This window comes from Microtus ochrogaster, linkage group LG1, assembly GCF_000317375.1.
Source record: "Microtus ochrogaster isolate Prairie Vole_2 linkage group LG1, MicOch1.0, whole genome shotgun sequence".
In the NCBI taxonomy this organism is placed as follows: domain Eukaryota; kingdom Metazoa; phylum Chordata; class Mammalia; order Rodentia; family Cricetidae; genus Microtus; species Microtus ochrogaster.
Window position 1 is genome coordinate 27,653,561 of NC_022027.1, and position 22,045 is coordinate 27,675,605.

General features: G+C 39.0%; 1 protein-coding gene across 1 annotated transcript in view; it reads left to right on the forward strand.

The window, feature by feature from the left end:
* Nucleotides 1-1,483: 1,483 nt before the first annotated feature.
* Nucleotides 1,484-22,045, forward strand: part of Gabrb1 (gamma-aminobutyric acid type A receptor beta1 subunit) — a 391,388-nt gene continuing 370,826 nt past the window's right edge. The window contains exons 1-3 of the mRNA XM_005359318.2: nt 1,484-1,909; nt 2,110-2,201; nt 2,609-2,676. Coding sequence (XP_005359375.1) covers nt 1,830-1,909; nt 2,110-2,201; nt 2,609-2,676 — 240 coding nt within the window. The 5' untranslated portion in view covers nt 1,484-1,829. The remainder of the gene's footprint in view (nt 1,910-2,109; nt 2,202-2,608; nt 2,677-22,045) is intronic.

A 22,045-nucleotide genomic window follows, 5' to 3' on the forward strand; every position in this document is an offset into this window, starting at 1 on the left:
TCTCACCAAACTAAAGAGCTTCTTACTGTATTTCCTTCTGCAATAACCTACTTTTCTTCTTGTTTTCCTTGTATAATTCTTCCATTTATGGTTTGTGCTTTATAATGCAAAGAGTAACACTACTCAAGGATTCTAGCTTGAAATGCAGATTCCACTACTTATTAGCAGTTTGACATTAACTACTGGTTTCAGTAGTCAAAAACATTCTCTGTATTCTCTCTATTGGTGAGTTGTATGGTTTGAAGGAGATAAGCTCTGTTGTGTGCACAAGAGCAACAACATAGCAAGTAGTAAATGCCAATCTCACTTATCATAGCTATTCTACCAGAATGTTTTGTCTGAAGCCTAAATTCAACACTGCCCATCCTTGTTTAAATGTTTAGGGCTTTCCAGAAGTCTAAATGATCTCAACTTCCTTTCTCCTCCCCATCACCCATCACCTCCTCCCCCCCCCTTTATAGTGGGTCTCTTCTGCATTCAGCTATACAAGTAAGGTTTCTGGTCTCTAAGAGTTAGTGCTTACTGTTTTCCCTAAAGAAGGAGCCCCCTTCCTGTTTTGGCAAAAAAAAGAGTCATCTCCCTCTGTTTTTCCCCTCCACTGAGAAAATTTCTAATGCCTCTTGGTATAATAATAATTCTTCCATCTACAGAGACTATATAAAGATGCATTGGATTTTTTGCTTATGTTTATATAAGTATTTTGTGGATTTTTCTAGGCCTGAAACCCTCTTAAGCCAGCTCCAAGTCTCAGAATTCCTAGTATATAATGGAATTGCCATTTAACAAAGGAAATTGATAGATGCCATTTAACTAAAGAACATGAACCTAACCCAGAGTCTCCAACCACCTGGCACGTTTTCTGATATTTATTGAATAGCATTAATCAACTTCCCTTTATTTCTAAGGAGACTGGCTGCTCCAGAGTGTCTTCCTCCTGCCTCCTGCAGTTCAGACCTGGCATGCTCAGGGTTCTGTTTAGGGATTACTACTAACAGGAGCTAGCACGCTGGCAGTTATCAGCAAGAGGCTTTGCCTACTAAAAACTACAAGACTTGTCAGCAAAGACCCTAGAATAGATTTCCTGCCACAATTGCCCCATCCTTGTTTGCACTTCCCATTCCAAATCTACCCATGGAGAGGAGGCGGCAAAGGTAAAGAGTACATTCAAAAGTTGGCCAGTTCTCCTAACCCAGGGAAACACTACACCAAGCCTTTACATTACCTCTGAAAGGAACAAGATTCACAGTTTTCCAAAACTGTCCTGACTTTCCTCTTTTTTTCTTCCTGCTCATTTTCGGGTTGTCGGTGCCCACTCCCCATCCCCAGCACACTTCCCACCTCTCTACAGGCGACCAGAGAACTGCCTCCAGACTTCTTGTTCTGGGACCTCCGTGATTATCAGCAAAAGATACCGATCAGACATCCTTAGCCATATCATTGAAAGCGCAGGTTAAAAAACGAAAAAGAAAGGAAGAAAAGAAAGGAAAGAAAGCAAAACAAAATCAGGTTTAGGACCAAGGGAAGGGAACGTAGCAAGCCACAGCGCAGGATAACTGGGCGCACACAGGCACGTAGGCTCCCCTGCAAGGAGACAGCAGGTTGTAACCGACTACCCGGAGAACGCGGAGCTCCCGAGACAGGAACTTTAAAAGGATTGAAATCTGTTGCCTGTTCCACTAGGAATATTGTTTGCAAGGCACAAGGTGTCTTTTGGTAGTGAGTACCCTCTGCGCATGCGCAGGTCCATTCGGGAATTACTGCCCAGCCGCCGACTAAGTTGCATTCCTTGAATCTTCGCAGAAAAGACAATTCTTTCATCAGAGTTAGGAATGTGGACAGTACAAAATCGAGAGAGTTTGGGGCTTCTTTCTTTTCCTGTGATGGTTGCCATGGTTTGTTGTGCGCACAGGTGAGCTGCCTTCTCCAATCTCTTCTCTCTTTTTTTCTTGGTGTTTTTCTTTTTTCTTTTTCTTTTCTTTTTTCTTTTCTTTTTTTTTTTTTCCCGTGCCTGCTGGATCATGTATTTTGTTATATGGGGGTAGGTGTGCCTGGATCTTTTTATGTCTGTTTGTGCCCGTTCTGAATTCAGTCCCTACTCCTTCCCTTCAGCTCCAATGAACCCAGCAACATGTCATACGTGAAAGAGACAGTGGATCGTCTGCTCAAAGGATATGACATTCGCTTGCGGCCCGACTTCGGAGGTAATGCTTCACGGCTTTTCTTTCAACCTGTAACCCATCCCTAGTTCACCCTTCCCGTCAGAGATAATACCCTCTTCCCCATTTTACCATTTCTGTAAACGTGCAGTACTACGCCCTGGACACACACACACACACACACACACACACACACACACTCAGGATCCCCAGTCTCAGGTGGGCAAATCCTCAGGCTGCGCTGTCCCTCTCCTTAACCCGACACACCCTCTGCACTGTCACCGCGTCACGCCTGAGCCCACACCTGTTTTCCCAGGCTGTCCCCTACAACAGGAATGGGGGGTAGGGAGTGAACCTATTTAGCCCGCAATAAGATCTGGTAAGCCCCCCTCTGTCCCCTCAGTCCCCTGACACTCAAAAACTGTCTTTACTGTGGTCCCCCTCCCCGGCAGGGCCCCCGGTGGACGTCGGGATGCGGATCGATGTCGCCAGCATAGACATGGTCTCGGAAGTGAATATGGTGAGTGGCCTTCCCACTGCTCGGCGGGCCGCCGAGCTTACGCAGATGCGAAATGGACCTGTTCTCTATCCTCTGCTTTTCATTGGTGATCACCTCAGCCCTGGTCCCCAGGGTCCCACTTCGCGAGTACGCCTCACTCCAGTACACACACTGTCGATCACCCCACAGTTTGTATTTTCGACACACACGGGCTACTGCGGTGTTCCGAAGGAGACGTACTCTGCACTATTTTGGGACGGAAGAGGGACTGTTGCGCCGGAGGATTGGCTGGGGCGGAGTCTGAACCTTACTTTAACCGGGTCTCCCTGCGTGTGGGGATGTTCAGGGCACCATCTGCCGGCGGTCAGATGGCGTGCATGGGGTCCCCCAGACCAGGGGTTCGGGTTCGCAGCCACAGGCAGACCAGACACAACCCCCACAATCTTCACACCACAGCCTGCTAGCCCCAAGCTACCTAGCTTAGACACCAAGCTAACTGGCAAAGCTCGCAAGTATCCCCTCCCTGCTACAGAATCCAGCACAGTGTTTGGCAGGAGCAACAGGCTGAGATGAACAGTCCAGAATGGCTAACAGCAGAAGTGCCCAAGCTTGCTTCTGGGCATCTTATACCCATGCTAGCGTTCATGGGTTTGTCTTTCTGCAGCTTGCTAGTTTTGAGTTTGACGAGAACCCGTCGAATCATATGGCTTTGATTTATTCTAGTAACCTAGGCAAAAGGAAAAGATCTGATGATTAAAAGGACTGAGGCAAGGGAGAGATGACTTAGAAGAGTCATAAATTTTAAGGGATTTATATTTTACCATCCCTCTTTCCCTTTCCTCTTTCTTCCCCTCCCCCCTCTATTCATCTTCATGTACTATCTTTTCTCAAGGACTATTGCAAAAAGTACTGAAATCCTAGCTGCCACTTTCCCATCTACCTTGGGAAGCCGTTTTCTAGTTGTTAGAGTTCAGGGGGAAAGATATGCCTGTTGCTTTTCTAGAACCCACCACCCGGGGAAGAAACAGATCTGCAGGAACAAGTGTCTTTTTATTCCGCCCTGAAAATAATTGCAGCAACAGAAATTTAAATATACTGAGTAACTGAGACCAGGATCCTTTAGGATTCCTCTGTCTGTAACAGTTGAATTGTTGTTCATTTCCCTCATAGAGGGCTATTTTTTTGTTGTAAAACACTGAGGTTTCAGGGTTTTCCTTTTCACCTTTTTTAGCAAAATAAATATGTTTATAGATTATTTAATGGATGATATAAATATAAAATCTGTGGTTATGGGGACACAGTTGTGACTCTCATTATCTTCAAAGGCTTATTTAAAATACTATTTCATAATGCCTCAGATTGTTTCAAATAATTATCAAGTTTTTTTCCCACTACACTAAAACAGAAATCCATTTTTGTCAAATTTGATAAACAAGTCTTTTTTTTTAACTTGGCGAAGACTTTTAACAGACTAATGTTCTATTTCCATGTGTGCTAATGCCCAACGCAGCTGTTTACAAACATCTAGAGGAGAGTGACCAGATGTGCATAGGTCACAACAGTGGCTTAGACTGTGAATGCAGCCAAATGTATTAGCGTAACATTTAGTGTCAGCCTATACACATTAGAATAACATTTTCCTGTCCAGTCATTTACCTGGCATCTTGCGAACACCTCCACAGATCATTTATATATAGATCATATAGAAATCTCAGAAGGCAAATTGTGCCTCTGGCAGTGTTTTATGTTACTGGAATAGGGCACATAGGTTTTTAGAACTACAAGGACTCTCAATGCCAAACACAGACACACATGCATGCACATGCATTCACACAAATCTATATACATATTTTTTACAATCTTTTAAAACTTAATCTAATATATAAGTTGCATGACCATAATAACCACTGCAAGAAAAAGTTCTGTCCTGTCAGTTGTTGAAATGGATTCATCCACAAAATGAGAAGCTGCACATGCAAAATCCAGGAGCATAGAACACCCCTTCCTAATTACTGGATAATACAGTCTGCTTATGTGAACTTGGTGTGTTTTCAAATAGTCACTCAATAGATAATGCTTTCTGCCCAAAAACCCATTCCCTCTTACCATGACATCAGAGACATAGGAGAATATTGGCCATGGAAAGCTGGAAAAAAAAGAAATCTTGCTTTGGGTATTCTTTGCTTTTAATGAGAGTTACCGACAAGACTCGGATTTATATTAGTGTCTCATCTATGGCAAAGTGTTGTAATAAATTAATTACAATGGAAACAACAAACACAATAGAAATGTGGGGGAGGGGAATTGTTTTGAAGGGTTGAGGGTGTTATGTAGGAACAGGAATTGTTAGTCTTACCTTCACCAAGAAGAGAATGCTTTGCAGCATGGTTTGGACACCATAAGTAGGAATAAAGGTCTTCAGGAAGTAAGACTTAGAGCTTGTTATTAAACAGTCTTCTGCAATGTAAGGGCACTAACTTACATGTGATTATATGATAGGAAAATTCCTACAAATTTAAGGCAAAATAAGGATTAACAATAAAATAACATCTAGTATTTAATAAAAATGTACATGCCTTGCTGCAACATTGCTAATTTTCACATTTTTAGTCATTATTGTTATTACACATTCTATGGCTGGGAACATGGCATGATAATTACCCATTAAATTAATGAGTTAGAGAATGAGGGTTCTATTAAATTTTGTCCTTTTGTGCTAATCTAAGTAAAATATGTTTCCAAATTGGTTTTTAATATTGCCCAATTTTAAGGTTAATATTGTATCAGGACTATTTTCTGACTAATGTCCTTCAGGACATAAAAATGTGGTTCCAAAATTAAGAAAAGAAAAGGAAATAGTTATGGTAAAGAACATCTACCAGAAACTCTACGATTCGTCAATATATTACTGTGCACAATTGGTATGCTTTTATGTATCAAATTAATTCAAACAAAATGTAAGAAAAACAATTCATTCGTTCTGAGAAGTTAACTTAAAACTTTTAGAGAATAATTTTAGTGTATAAAAACATATATATAGTTGAAAGTAAGACTTCTTTATGATATTAATTATGATTGGTTCAAAAAGAAAGTTTTCTTTCTCATTATGGACTTTGTGCTGATGTGACAGCAAACACATAGTCTTATGGTTTTCTAAAGTCTTATATAGACAATTATCTACCATGGTTTCTATTTATTGTACATTAAACACTTCAAATCTTTTAATTTTACAGTTTCTGTGAAGCTCTACACACACACACACACACACACACACACACACACACACACTAACAGGCTGGTGACTGAGCAAAAGACATGGTAGAATGAAAGGAGGTAATGGCTCCTACCAATCAGTCATAAAATAACCCTCACCATCTGCTCAGTAGAAGAGGTAGTAGCAGACAGAAGTTCCCTCTTCGAGTAGTATCTCAGAAAAAAACATGATACAGACTGTAAACAGCAAAAGAGCTAAGCTTTCCTGTTCAGATGTCCATAACAAGCTGTCCCTTCTCAGGCAAGAGTCAGATGCAATAATCAAGGAGCAATTTCAAATACAGTTTTCTTTCCTCAAGCTAAAGTCACGATGGTCTAAGTGTCCACATGCAGAAGACTATACATATAGAGTGCCGAATCAGACTAAGACATAGTACAAGCCATTTCTAGTGAAAGGTAGCCTCGCTCCTGTCTTCACTGTTCTGCAAGTGCAGAGGTGAATGCTCTTATAGGATTCACAAATAGCTTCAGCAAAGACAAGAATGAAAAAGACACAATTGTATAAGTAATGCACAGAACAAATTAAACTGAACAAATATCCATTTATATTCCATCTTGTTGCTATTTTTGCATTAGATTCCATTGGATCTTCATGCATCATCCAGCTATGTTTAATTGCCATCACCATGGTGACTCAGGAGAAAAGTCACCTGTCAGAATTTGTCTCTGCAATAACCCTTCTTCCTCTATGGCCTAACTTCATAATCTTAAAGGCATACCTCAGTTACCCTGAGGCTCACAAGAGCAAATTTTGAATCTGACCTTTGGGATGGGGGTCTGATAATTTTTATTTCTCCTGAAAAATGCCAATTTCTGGTGCATAGAAAGCACTTCAAATATCAAAATTGAAGAACATTATTCTAATGTTATCTTTAAAAATGAGCTCATTTTCCTTGTGATTTTCTCTATGAGTAGCAGTATATCAAAAATTTCACGTTAAGTTTGAAGTTACTTTCTGGCTAGTCTAATAGGTAGCTGTACTCAGAGGGAAGATTAATTATATAATTAAAGATAAATAAGATTCAAAGACAAAAAGAGCCAAGACGATGTGGTCCAGTAGGAACTGAAGTCTTCCACAATCAGTCCTTGCTAGTCAGCAAGCGTTAAGTGGGGACAAAAATTGTCAAGTATGATAGTATGTATCAATATCATATATCTTGAGCAAAGCACATACCTATATCATCCTTTATCCTTACAAAACACACTTTACATTATATTATGTGTCAAGCATATTACAGCATCATCTTTTCCCTTACAGAGTACCCTTTTCTTTATGCTTCACAGTTTAGAATTCTGAGGCTCTTTTCCCCAAATAGCTAGCAATAGCTGTTAAAAAAAAATAGCCCAAATATATTCTTGCTGCTGTCAATTAATTCTCTTGGGTTTTAATAGAATTTCCTTTGGAAAGGGAGCAGATAGGTCAGTACCAATTAAAACCTGGAGCACACACCAGCAGATAAATAAATAGATAAATTGATAAGCATCCATTTCTCTTACATGAAAACTCACAAGGCCCCCTTCAGGTTTAACAATAGAATGTCCTATCTGAGAAAGAAACTGCTTGTCTTTCTGTTTGAAGATAACAGGTATTTTTATGCCTTTAATCTCATTAAAACAAGACTATATAGATCTTAAAATTGGAAGTCATATATGAAAGCCAGTGATTGTAGGACCATATTGGGTGTGAATATATGCAATGTTGTGAAAATAAATAATATTTATAGAGTATTTCCTATGTGTAGAATACATCTCATACAAATTTTGAATTCCTTGCTCATTTAACTGTGAAGGAGGAGTATACAATACTTAGCTCTCACAACAGCCTGAAACAATGGAAAACTAAGAAAGGGCGAAGTATGCGATGAGAAACTTAAAAGGTAACTAACTCCATTGCTACAGAGTTAGTAAATGGAAAGGCTTCAAAGTTTGCAACCAGGCCTTGGGGATGTGATTGCATAGCATACAGGGAGTGAAGTTTGGTTCCCCGGCCCCAGAAAACCTGGGAGTGATGGCACCTGTCTATAACACCAGCATTAAAATAGTAGAGGCAGACAGATCAGATGTTTGCCCACACAGCAAGTACAGGCCAGGCTGAGATACATGAGACCCATTTTTAAAGACTGAAAACAGGCTATGTGTCCCTAGGTCTAAAGTGCTGGGCTAGTAAAACTTAAGTCTTTAAAGTGTTCCTAGTATGGAATTTGGGAACTTGAATGTGAACTGTGTCTTCTCTGGGATTCACCATTTTCTTCTGAAAAATGAAGCAAAGCCTTTTAACTTCAAATACCCTAAATGTCTGTCCTTAATGAAGAAATGTCTGGCCTTTAGACTTCTGTTGGAATCAAGAATTATTTCATTTTATTCCACTGTCAGATTCTGTCTTGTTCCACCCATTGTCCCCAAAAGCAAATCAATCGACAATCTTTGATTGAGTTGCTACAGAATGCAAACCGGGATAGCCTCCTGGGAATAGCACAGTAATGATAGACTACAATACAAGGCTCCATCAAGAAGCATCAAAATGATCAGTCATGTGATTATCATCCAACCTTCTTTTCCTTAATTCATTTACAAAAATAGCAATAAGAAAATTTGGATCAATGGACCTCAAATGAGACTTGATTGAAGCTTAGTTTATATTGTGTTGAACACTCAGGTGAAAACTAAATTGTAGGTATTTCTAATATGAGTTATCCATTGCACTCAAGCTAGAGACATTGTTCTGCTGCTATCAAATTCATACATTTTTTTTTCAATACTTGATAGGGAACATAAGTGCACTGTTTTTTTCAAAGACCTAGATATATGGAAGTACTTATCCAACTTTTCTAAAATCTTCCTTTGAGATGACTAAAGAGTGAGCACTAAAACCTGAGCATTTGCTTGAGCTAAATCTCAGTGTCACTTTTGGAATTTTCTCGCTTTTTTTTTGTCTTAATGTTCCCCCTAAGTACTTGATAGCATCCTCATCACTCATGCACAAATGAAATATGGCTTTATCACAAATCTAAAATTCTTCCAAAGTAAAGTAATTTAAATGTTTCTATTGGTTTAGGTTTCAGAAATGGGATCAAATGTCACAATTGTCCTTTAGAATAACCAGGAGATAAGCTGATCCATAGTTGACTTGGTGTTGTTTTGTGCTTCCTCTGTGGTCCTGGAGATCACTGAATTTGATTTTTCCTAGCACTGGGATCAATCTTAGAACACTTCTGTTTTTAGCTGGTTGTGAATTTCCTGCAGCTCCTTGACTTCTCTCTATTGAACAGGAAGACTTTAGTGAGCACCTGTCAATATGCTTAATACAGCGTTAACAACTGATCTCTATACATAGGAATAACGTGGGGAGAAAGCTGGTCACATTTCAGACATAGAAGTCTGATAGTTACATGTATGCATGGGATCTCCCAGGAGCACACAGAAATAATTTCTATGGCATTGTCAGGGGTCTATGCCTGAAATGAATCCTGAAGAGAAATAGTGGTTAGTGATGGAGGCGGTTCATATGTCTATCTGTAGCTTTCATTGGTTAATTAATAAAGAAACTGCTTGGTCTGATAGGTCAGAACATAGATAGGTGGAATAGACAGAACAGAATGCTGGGAGAAGAAAGCATAGTTGCTCAGTCGCTATAGCTCTCCTCTCCAAGATGGACACAGGTTAAGATCCTTCCAGGTAAGCCACCATCTCGTGGTGCTACACAGATTATTAGAAATGGGTTAAGCAAGTTATGAGAATTAGCCAATAAGAGGGTAGAACCAATGGGCCAAGCAGTGTTTAAAAGAATACAGTTTCCATGTAATTATTTTGGGTAAAGCTAGCCGGGAGCCGGGCCGCAGCCTGCCGCTCATATCACTACAGGTTAGCAATTGTGACCAGGCTACAAATGTGAAGAAAGACTTTTCAAGCAAGAGGAAAGGTGTGTTACTAGGCAGCCATGCCTGGAAGCATCATCCAGTGTTCTGGGAACTAGAGTGAGTCACTATTGTGAGAACTGAAAGAGCACAAGGAGTATTGGCAAGAGGTTAGGCTGAGTTGTAAATGTGAGGTGTATGACAGAACTCCTGAATATGCTCAGATGTGCAAAAAACGAAGCTGCTGCGGAGACATGTTTGTCTGTCTATGCATCATCTCTTTCAGACAGAATATAGGAGACACAGTGACAATTATTATCTCCTCCAAACTGAGCAAAGATTAGAGGTGTACTTTAGAGAGAATTACTGCTCTTACATGTTCTGAAATTTCAGTTTAAAAATTTATGCATCTAGAGAACACTTTTATTTTTCAAAAAAAAAAGTTGACACTATCACAACAAGCTGGGATAAGTGTGCTAAAGAAATGGATCTGAAACCCTCTAAAGGGTTTCACCAACAATATGCTTTGCATTTCGCAGATGGTTCTTGTTGGAAAATAAAGAAAGTCAAAGTTGAGGGCAGCATTTCTGAATAAGACGCTAATAGGCTACTTCAAAGTTATAGGGTGGAAGATAAATTCCTTAAGTAATACCGTAGTCTTAGAGATGGAAAATAAGGGCAATGATATTCAGATAGAGGAGAATTTGAGTGATTTGCTGACTGGTTAGGTAAAGAAGAGTCCAGGATATTCTCTGGAGTTCTTTAATAAGTGATGATTTAAGGACCACCTTCTTTCCAGTAAAGAAACCCTGCACACTCTCCCTTTCTCTCTTTATTGGCATATGTTCAAAGTAAAGGAATCTACATTGTATTGTTTCAAAGTAGTTAGATGTGTGTCGAGTTAAAACAGTGGAGATTGCAATTCTTCTGAAATGAACTAATTATTTGATGAATCTTGCTATTGTGTTCACAATTAAGCATATTCTATATTGAAAGATCCTGGGCTGCAAAATACAGTGACTAAAAGAGTTGGTCAGAATTGCTGAGAATAAGTTCTGAGCGAAGACAGAGAGAGGGATGCGGTTAGCTTTAATTATCCCTAGCAATATGCTTCTTTATTTAGGCCGACACAACCCTGACAGAATTTCGGATATATTCTCAACTTCTCTTCATGAGGAGATCTTTGTATTCTGTTGCGGTTGCCTTTATAAAACGGGAGAGAATGGAGTTGTGGGGAAAGCTACACACACACACACACAGAGTCTGCTCTCTTCTCCGCTGCATTCTGCAAGTGATTCAGTCTTTCTGGAACATTGTGCTTCGATGGGAAATTGCAGGAGTGCAGTGTGAGTTGTTGTAAATGGTGCATCTGGAGATGAGACGAGACTGAGGATAAAGGCAGAGCAAGTGAGAGTGGCAGCGTGCCCTGAGAAATGACACTTACCTGCCAGGAAATTCGCAGTGACTCCTGGGAGTCCTGCAGAGGGGTGGCCATTGACGTATGATCGTAAGCCGGAATCCAGCAGTCCTATCCTCTAAAGATGGTCTCATAAAGTTAATATGGGAAGGCAAAGCCTTATTCATAGATTGTACGGTCTACCTGAGAGGAGGAAAATGAAGAGAAACGGCTAGATGAATAGATCAAGATAAAGGGTTTTGTATTTTTTTTTTAAGATTTATTTATTTATTATGTGTACAGTATTCTCAGTATTCTGTCTGTCTGTATGCCTGCAGGCCAGAAGAGGGCACCAGATCTCATTACAGATGGCTGTGAGCCACCATGTGGTTGCTGGGAATTGAACTCAGGACCTATGGAAGAGCAGGCAGTGCTCTTAACCGCTGAGCCATCTCTCCAGCCCCTTTTAGGTAGCTGTTAGCTCTTCCATCCCGACCTGTGTGGAAAGCTAATATGAATGTTGAGTGATGAGGCTTAATACAAAGTGAAAAAAATTGGAGGTTAGATAGAGGCTTTGCTTTTGCTGCTGAAGACTAATCAGGGAAGTTTCAAGCAGGGAGTCCCATCTGAAGGAGTTTACACGGGACCTGAAAGGACCGGGAGAGATTTGGTAAAATCTCCTACTCTAATCCATTTTAACTCAGGATAGAATTTTTTTTTCCTTTTTAACATTTTATTTTGTAGGAAATAAAATTCTCTAGTTAAGAAAACTGGTTGTTCTGTTTCCATAGAGACAGTCCATTTGAAATCCTCCCTGTGCCTGGAACATTCTCTCATGTCAGTGGCATTGTTTCTCCCTCCTACTACCTGCAACCTCTCTCCTACGCAAATGTGTCTAGATGTACTTTCAAATTCACTGGAATTACATTTCATCTCTAGAGCGATTTTTGTAGCCATTACAGAGATGTCATCTGGAGAAAGGCAGTCTTGGGCATATGAGAAAAATCAATACTTCTCAAAGTCTTTATAAATTCAGTATACTTTAGGGATCATTCATATGAGACATTTTTTAGCCTTATCTTCCTCCCTCACTGTACAACCTCCAGGAAATTTCAGAACATTCTCAATTTCCTGGTCTATTATAAAGACTTTGTGATAACATTAATATTATGAAACAATTTTAGTCATGAAATCATTAGCTTGATAGCATTTATAGTTTTTAATTCAGAAATTAATTATTTTCTCTGTCTGGTACATCTTACAACTTTATCATTAATTTTCTTTTATATTGACCATGAATTGTGAGATTTTTCTATAGAAACAACTTCATCATATGACACTACTATAATTACAGGTACAGAGTATTTTAATGACAAATAAGAAGGTATAGATTTATATATGTGTGTGTGTATGTACTTAGAAAACTTTAATGAGATTTAAAAATAATCATTGCTTTTCATTTTTTAATAGTCATCTTCCTGATACCTGGGATATCAATATTTCTTGACACAGTCAAGAAATTCTTATAGAATAATTTGATTTTTAACAACAACATGAGTGGCATTTAGACAAAAGGGGAAAATCAAACACAAAAAATAAGAAATGGAAAGGGTTTCCTCTGGAGAGGTTTTTATATGAGAAAACTTTGATTTTAAAAGACAATCAAGGACTTTGTCAAGCATGAGAATATAAAATAAGAAAATATCTAATTCAAAGGAAAACACATTCAGTAGATGTGAGAGCCTCCCTCCCCCTCTCTCTGTGAAAGGGATATAGGAAAACCAGATTCAGTCTTTGCTAGGCTAATGCCTTGTCTTTCTCTCCCACACCTACATGTACATGACTTGGGGGACTCCCCCACAGACTGTGCTGTTACTAAGTTTGAAAGAGCATCTAAAATGCGGTTCTCTGAAACTGTAGATGGAAATTACTCTCAGTATAGTACAGGATGGCAGCTATCCTATTGTATTAAAAACATTGCCATATGCCATGCATGTAGCCTAAGAAGTTAGGTTTCTGCATAATCATATCTTGATTTTCCATAGAAACCCAAGCAGAGAAGTTGCCTGAGTTCTTTGGCCAAATTCCCTGTTCATTTGTACCTCATGGAGCTTAGTTTAGCACCAAAGTGCAAACTATTGATCACACAGGTGGGCAAATACAGAATGTGATTTCGTGAAGATTGGGAAATGACCAACTTCAAACGTGATCCTTCGACCTGGATGTCTTTAGATTTCATTTCGGATAAAATATAATAGCTATGGGAGAGGCAAAAGTGGTCTTAGTTTCCAATCCCTGTATTATACCAAAGTATGTACAGGTGATTGAATGAGGGGAATGATTTGTTCATGACCATAGATTTCAAAAGTATCTGAAGAGAGAGGGGAAGCCCAACATAGCTGAAACTTCCCTAGAGTCACCAGTTTCCTGAGTTTGGACCTGAGGTGTTTGGCTAGCGGTAGTGGAGGTGCGCTGAATGCTTGCTACCAGAACTTTGCATTCAATGATGTGAACTCACCCGCTCGTATTGTGCTCACATGTGTTATGGCATCCATGCCGACTGAGTGAGGAGACAATTGTATTTTGCAGTTTTAACTATTACTGATCTCATGGTTAAATCAGTTGACCAGTGGGACATGCACTAGATTAATCATTAAAGTCCAGCAACTCTCAATCTAATTTGATATTTTCCTTAACTATCTTTTACCCAATGTGCTTATGTCAAATTATATTTGAAACACTCATCTCAAGTGTTGAACCCAGTACCTTGTGCATGATAAGCACACACTGTCTAACTCAGCTATATCCCTACTCCTCTATTTTTTTAAATAGCTTTAATCACTTTAACATTTCAGAATGATGTTCTATAAGAATTTAAACCCTTGAGTATTAAGTTTCTTGTATTTATAATCCCTTTGATTCTTAGTTCTATAAAAGAGCAGTTCTATAAAAGAGTATTTGTTCTGCTTATGAAAGCTTTGAATGTCAAGAAAGCCATACTATGTACAAATATATGCTAGGCATATGTGATGTATAAATTGCAAAATACTATATATATATCAAGTTCTAACACTCTATCATTATCTCCAAAACTTGTAATAAATGCCTTCTTTTTAAATTTAGGGACAAGGATAACACCAGTTCACCTTAGGCATAATGAACTGTATTTTTGTTTTATGATGTCATTTCATCATTTGATTGGAATTCACAGAACTTCTAATTGTGAAACTTGTCAGTGAGAACTTGTAGGGAAGTGAATAGAATTTCTTCCATCTTATCCCCTAATGATTTTCTCTGGATTCTTGCTCTGGAAAAACACAGGCCTCAAATGTAAGCATAGTTTAAATCAGTGCATAATCTTCTATATTTTTCTTCAATTCATAGTTTATTTTATCCCTTAATATGCAGAGGAAATGGACTATGCTTTTTCCATTGGCTTAGTCTTTGTGCTGAGTCCCTGGGCTTGATGATCAATTTTAATTGAACATCTTCCACAACAGGATCAGTTTCAAAAGCATTTGCTCTAGAATGTTCGGTCATATGATTTATTAGGCAAATACATAGTACTGAGAACAATGTGGACACAACTAAGAATTATTTGCAGACAATATGTGTGAGCAAGCACTGTCCTAAAGAATTAAAGAATTAAATTGCCAAGTATAACTTAAAGCCTAGAATTCTCTTGAAAATAAGGATATATATTTTCTTCATTGATGATTGAATCTAAATGAAACCAGATACATAAGTCTCTTAGGACTTTGCAGGCATTTGAGAAAATAGAGGGGGTGGTATTCAAAGTATAATATTCAACATTACTCCTGCACCATCAGTGCATGGAGAATGATACAACAAAATGTCTAGGATGGAAACACGTGAAGCCTAAGATCACTGTGCCTGCAGACTTAGCCTCTCGTACATGAGGGCTAATTTCTGGCCATCTTGATATGTTCTGTCACATGGGAAGAGTAATGACCTCTGGTTTCTCTTGGTATCATTCGGAGGGCTCTTTAGTTATGGCTTTTCATAACCCAAAGGACTTATCTTCAAAAACCATCGTATTTAGGATTAGGCTTCACTTTATGACATTCAAGTGATACAAACTCATCTCTCACCATCATTATCATCATCCTCCAGCTTACTAAAAGCTTACTGCGTGCCAGACACTTTTGAGATGATATGGTAATACATACAGTCCATTTTCTGTTTTTAATGTCACTGTTCCACTGAGCAGGTAAGCTATCAAGAAGAGAAGTCTCAAAGATCACTAAACATGTTTCTAGGAGAAAATGAGTTAACAACTATTTTTATTTTGCTAATAATTAAACTCATATCCAAAAAAGACTAGCTTGGCCAATGTCTTCAAATTTGTGGAAACACTTTATCCTTTGCATATTTAAATGACAGTGGACCTATTGTTGCAAGATACAATGTGTCAGTAGCTAGTCATATGCAGAAAAAGAAAATGGATGTGATGCCCTTTGTGAGAGAAGCTTTACTTGAAGGAAGAAGGAAAAATTAGATTGGGCACAAGGAAGACCATCTTGAGTGTAATGAGATGATGCTGGAAGGAGCGACTAAGAGTACCCAGGAAGTGTTCATCCTTAGAAAGCTTCAGGAGAAGAAAAGATAATTATATCTGTCCTACTTGGCTTTACAAGGATGTTCTGTACAAAGGCAAAAGCAAGAACAGAAAGAAAATTTCTTTAACATTGCTTCCAATAGAGAACTATCAAGCTCCGAGTCTTCTGTTTGATAGTTACAAATGAAAAGAAAGATCTTAAAAATACCCCATTGTCATCACCGACACTAGGAAGATAATGGAGGATTATTTTCTTCCTCCATTTTCACCTATTCATAGGTGTAGACTAGGCTCTGAGTTGAGCTGTCATTAGTCCAGTCTCTTGCTCGAACAATTTTTTAACCTTACAGTGTGTACCACTCAACACATCTCAGGCAAAAATAAAGGTTACAGGACACAGAGAAATTGCTAAACCCTTACATGGCATGGGGACCTGATAGAGAGAAGAGCTTGGGTTTGTGCCTGGTAAGTGTCTCACATACAGAGTGGGCTGAATCAGATTGTACTGAATTCAAATCTGACACAGTCACTTCAACCTTGGATGCACTTCTGCTTTTAGGACAAGAAAAAGACAACCTTTAATGTTAAGAGTAGAAACGGCTGCTGAACTATAATGAATGTGTCCACATAAAGCACCAGGATATGTCTTTTATTTCTATTTATGAGAGCCACCTGCAAAAATTATATTTAAATTCTCGTTTCACGGATCAAGCATAGTCTGGAAAGCATGTTTGTGAAGGAGCCCAGTCAGAAGCCCCAGCAAGCCTGACTTTCGAGTTAGACTTTCATTTCCTCTTCTGTTTCAGAGTCTACACATGTCTGAATTGTACTTTTTAAAAAGAAAGGAGTTTCTTATTTGTCTAAAGCGAATGGCCACCTCAAAGAATTATTTCCACCTCAAAGAATCAAGCTCAGAATAAAAATTAAGCCTAAGCAAGGAAGCAGCTCCTGCTGTTCTTGCTCCAGGTTTGCCCAGGCTTGCTTCCCTCTTAGTCTCATCCTGATTTAACACATTTAAAACAAAAACAAAAACAAAACAAAGTGAGATCCTCCCAGAAAAGGGTGTGGGTGCTGTAGCCCAGGTTTGTGTTTTTCCTTTTGAATTGATGTTATGATCCATGATATCTACACTGGAAATTTTCACTTGCTGATTTGCTTTCGTGAATGATTTGTTTAATGTCTAAAAGAAAGATATACAAATTTGAAATCAGTTGGTAGTTTTCAACTCAAGAATTCCATCAGTGCGCTGCACTGGAATTTCTCTAAGTACCTCTTAGCAGCCATAGAAGGGGAGGAGAGTAGAGGCCAATCAGGACAGTCATTTCTAGGCGAAGAAGAGTAAAAGTCAGGAATATTTAGTTTTTCTGTGTATTCCCCCAGTCCATAATTTGATAAATACCAAAGAAGGATATGTAAAGGCCCAGTCAATCCCTCACTGTCCTTTCATGATCGTAAAGTTGTATTACAAAAGACAGTATCCTGTTGTTAAAATAGCACGTTATTATTTTTACGGGGCTTATAACAGATTTTTTTTTACTTCCCTGATTCATAGATGAGTATATATTTTAAAAAATGTTATTTTGACTCAAAATAATGGCAGTAGAGATGCAGCCATCCTCTGGCTTGATTCGACAGAAACAAAAGGCAGAAGAATTTACTGCAGAACAACGTATTTACAAAGTCAGTCCCAGACCATAGTTCAGAAGAAGAAAAGAACGTTGTCTTGAAATACACTGTTATTTATTTTTAAAGATATAAATTGAGCTACAGAGGTCCATTAACTCTGATAAAGCTAATGCAAGCTTTTACACTTATTCTTTTTGGTGCTAAATGAGACATAATGCTCTCTGATAGATACCACTGTGTTCCTCCCTCACAGCTGAAGACTGCCACGTGCTCTTAGGTGGCAGCTGGCACTGTAGCAAGGACACACTGAGCTGTGCATACACACTCACTGGGAGGATCATTTCTACACAAGTTCTGTCACATCTGCATCTGGAGTGCAGAATTCACTGCCTTTGGTTCAAGGATATGTTAAGGTCTTAGGGATGGAGAAGGTATAATTCAAAGTGAGCTCCAGGGAAAGTTATAATTTTAGGCATAATGCATTGTGGGTTTCACTGAGGTATGACAATTTGTAATTTCAGAATGGCATTCATAATTGAAATCATCAGACCAGTATATTATTTTGCAACTTCTGAACTCGTTTTGCTTCTGATCTTATTGGAGACTTAGGAGAACAGAAAGGCCCTATCAGCCATCCAGGGGAGAACTGGCTGTCTCCATACATCTGTCTCTGTCTCTATCTCTGTTTCTCTGTGTGTGTCATGTCTCTGTCTCTTTCTCAAACACACACAAACACATGCAATACCAGTTAGAAGTCTCTAATTTTGTGGAAATTCCAGATAAAAAGAAGAAATACATACCAGTGTAAATCATTAAAGGAAACAAAAATAATGTTGATGCATTGAACTTATAAATAACTGGTTACTGTCTTTGTTCAATACCTGCTTTATTAATAGACTAGTATATGTAGACTCTGGCACTGTGAGAAAGAACTTCTTTTCTCATATTTTCTCCATGCACTCTGTAACTAACTGAAAACAATGTCAACTCTATCACTCTGTCTCCTGAATTAACATTATTTCTCTCTAACACTAATGAGAAACCAACTACAACTATAGCATTAAGTCAGACACAGTGAAGAGTTCCTGCCTTGGCTTCATTTTCTTTGCATCTCACCATCTTAGTCCAAATAGTTCGTCAACATAGTAGTGATTGGATTTCAAAGGTTACCCTCCACTCTAACAAAGCAATAATGGAAAACAAGAGGGCTGTCCCTTGTCCACCATGGGTTCTGGATCTGGCTTTGTGTGTATTGTCTCTGATTATTTTCTTGTTTCATTGTGTGAGAAAAGTGAAAAACTGACATTTAAATTCACTTGAATCTTTCCTTTTTTTCTCGGGAAGAAGATAAACTTAAATTACTATATTACTCTTTGTGGCTGCTCCTTTCTCTCCTGAGAATAACAGGGAAGAAACCAAGGAAGACTGAAATTTCTATGACTTTCAATTGAATTGTACCAAGAAAATAGCGTCCCTTTTGTTTGGCAGAAATGCAGATGAGTCCTTGGGAATATAAAATGACATAATGCTAAAATGAGTAAATGGCTGTAATTCTGTGCATAATAATGTAAGAGAAATGGAGGGTGAAATAGAAATGGAGAAACCGAGGGAAAAGGCAGGCAGATCTCACAGCTCAATAACTAAAAAGGAGGGTAAAATGCTCAGCAAATATTTTTCAGCGTTAGAGTGGCTACCACACGAGCATGCTTTTATTATTTGACGTAATTGTTTATGACGAGACCATTACTTCTCCACTTCCTCAATGAAGAAGCCTGCAATTAGCACAGAGGCTTTGTTGGAGTGGTTTTGAGTCCCCTGTGTGGGTCAGCATGGAACATGGGAAGAGAATAGCCATGTAGTCAAAATGAGAACAGTAGAACTCAAAAGCAATAGGAAATCAGAATAGAACTCCCTGGTCATTTCCCTTAGGCCCAGGGAAAGCAATCAACTCTTAACAAGGCATGGTGAAGGGGTAGGGCTGATGAACTTAACTCTCAAGAAGGGGAACAAGCATCTAGTTACACATAACAAAGAACTAAACCACCAGATAAGAAGAAAAAAATCTGATTCTCAGTAAATACTGAATAAGCTTGCATCTCTTTCTTTTTAAGTAAACAATTAATACATATATATAAAATGTGCTGTCACTGATTGGCATGGTTATGGCTGTAAGGCATAATTCTTTTTTCCCCACAAAAGCAACTGCTTAGGCTGCTAACTCATAGATAAACACACTATTTTATGCAAATATGCAGTGAGCTATTTGTTTTTTATTGCTGTGATAAAACATTGGCCATAAACTACTTGGGGAAGGATAGGGTTTGTATCAGGCTCTAGGTTATAGACCATAATGGAGGAAAGCCAGGACTGGAAATCCAGTCGGGAATCTAGGGGCAAGAGCTTAAGCAGAGACCTTGGAGGAATGCAACTTACTGACTTGCTCTCTCTGAATTGCTCAAACTACCTTTTTTTATGTAGCCCAGTCCCAGCACCCTGAGGATGGCACCACCCACAGTAGGTTAACCCTTTCACCATCAATTGAGAAAATATGTCACTGATATAGTCAAAAGGTAACCCAATGGAGGCAGTTCCTCAATTGAGGTTGCCTTTCCCATGTGACTATAGCTTCTCTCACATTGATAAAGCCTAACCAAGATATGCAATATTATCTGTCTATCTACTTTTATCTACAGCAACAGCAGCTACTACTACTACTCCTCACACGTATGTGCAGTGAGAAAGAGCTTAGTACATCACAGTATTAGCAGAGAACACTAATTGGAAATAGGCTTACATGGGGAGACTAGGCATAAGTTCTATTGATGGGTGTCCTGTGCCTTAAGATACACTGACTGGAGATGGTCAAGAAAAGAGGTCAGAAGCAATGTTTTAAGATCACCACAAGCACAGATCTTGTTCTTGGCTTTGGTTGTCTGCAGATTCTGCCATGTTCATCTGTTGCTTTCTCCCTTTCTGTTTGGTCTTTCTCTTTCTTCTTTGACTTCCACATTATGGACCTTCCAGTCCTTGTATCAAGTCCAGTGTAGGTTAGCTTTCAGAGCACCCAGTGAACCCATGTTCTCTTTGACTTACTCTAACTGCCCTAGTGGAAACAGATAGAAGCTGTACTGCACCTTCTTCGTTTTGGAGAACTAAGCCCTGCCCTACCAAGTATATGAGGTATGACCAGTGATTAGATTAGGACAAGTGGGTAGTCCATAAAGAACTGATGTGGTGATATGAAGATTCATAATGGAAAGGTAATCAGGGAAGTTAAATTAAAGGATCAAAAGAATCTCTTGTGTGAACTTAAGTTCAGGTGCTCAGATAAGGTAACAGAAGATAAAACTGGGAGTTAAGGGGGCATACGGCTCCAGTGAACTTAGTATCTGCAGTTAATTCTGGTGGAAACTGGTGTGGGAGGTCCTTCTGTCTGTCTGTTGCTTTTCATGGTTAGTGAACAAAGAAACTGCCTTGGCCTGTTCATAGGACAGAACTTAGGTAGGCGGGGAGATGGAACTGAATGCTGGGAGAAAGAAGGGCAGAGGCAGGGAGAAATCATGGATCCTGAAATGTGAGGAGAGGGGCAGGATGAGACAGTTTTCAGGCTGGGTATTTGTGGGATTAATAATATGTTTACTGGACAATGACATTGAAAGCAACTTTTTGGAATAAAGTAAGGACAGTATCACCAAAAAGGAAGACATGAGACATTGGAACAGCTGAATTGAGATAGCATTACTGCAAATTTGTAACCATTCCCAGAAATATCTCTGGGGCTGTATGACCCTTGGGAATGATCTGGAAAGCAGACATTCAGTACTCTTTGGTATCTATTTCTACAACCAAATAGGGGTCATTCCTGTGATTTAGGCTGTGTTTAAGGAGGAAGCATGGCTGTGATGAACATCTTTTTAGATAGAGGATAGCTAAATATTGAATCACAAGCAGACAGTAGCTACCACTATAGGGAGCTAAAAATGTGGGGCTTTGTGTCCTGAAGGAAGGAACGAGGGTCTAGCCTCACAGGTTCTTCCTCAGAATGCTAGAGTCAGCAACACAGGCGATAAACCTGGACTATAGGAACTCTCCCACGGAGTTCTAGAATTTGGACTCTTACTATTTATTGATGGCTTTTGGTGAGTCCATTTTGCCCCTTACTAAACTCTAAACACCTTGAGTACTGCAATCACATTTTATTAATTTTTCTTATGCTGAAGGAATTTCTTCAGGTTGATCAATAGTCATACTTTAATGTGATATTTACAATTCCCACACATGGGCTTGGAGTATAGTTCAGTTCACAGAGTACTGGCTTCACATGATCGAAGCTCTGGATTCTATTTATACAATATCGTAAGAATCTCATGTAAAAGCATACACCTGCAATTCTGGCGCTCTAGAAGTAGATGCAAAAGAATCAAAAGTTCAAGGTCATTCTCTGTGACATAACAAGATTGAGGTCATCTTGAGACAAATGAGATCCTGTCTCAAGAGGGAAGAAAAGCTCACATGAGTGATCAACAATGAAAATTCTTGTCTTGTCATTTATTTGAAATATTAATTATCTTCCAGTTACCACATTTATTTGCCCTGTCTATAGAAAGCTTGCTTGAGTGTGCTAGAGATGATGACATTGAACAAAGGGAGGAGCCTGAAAGC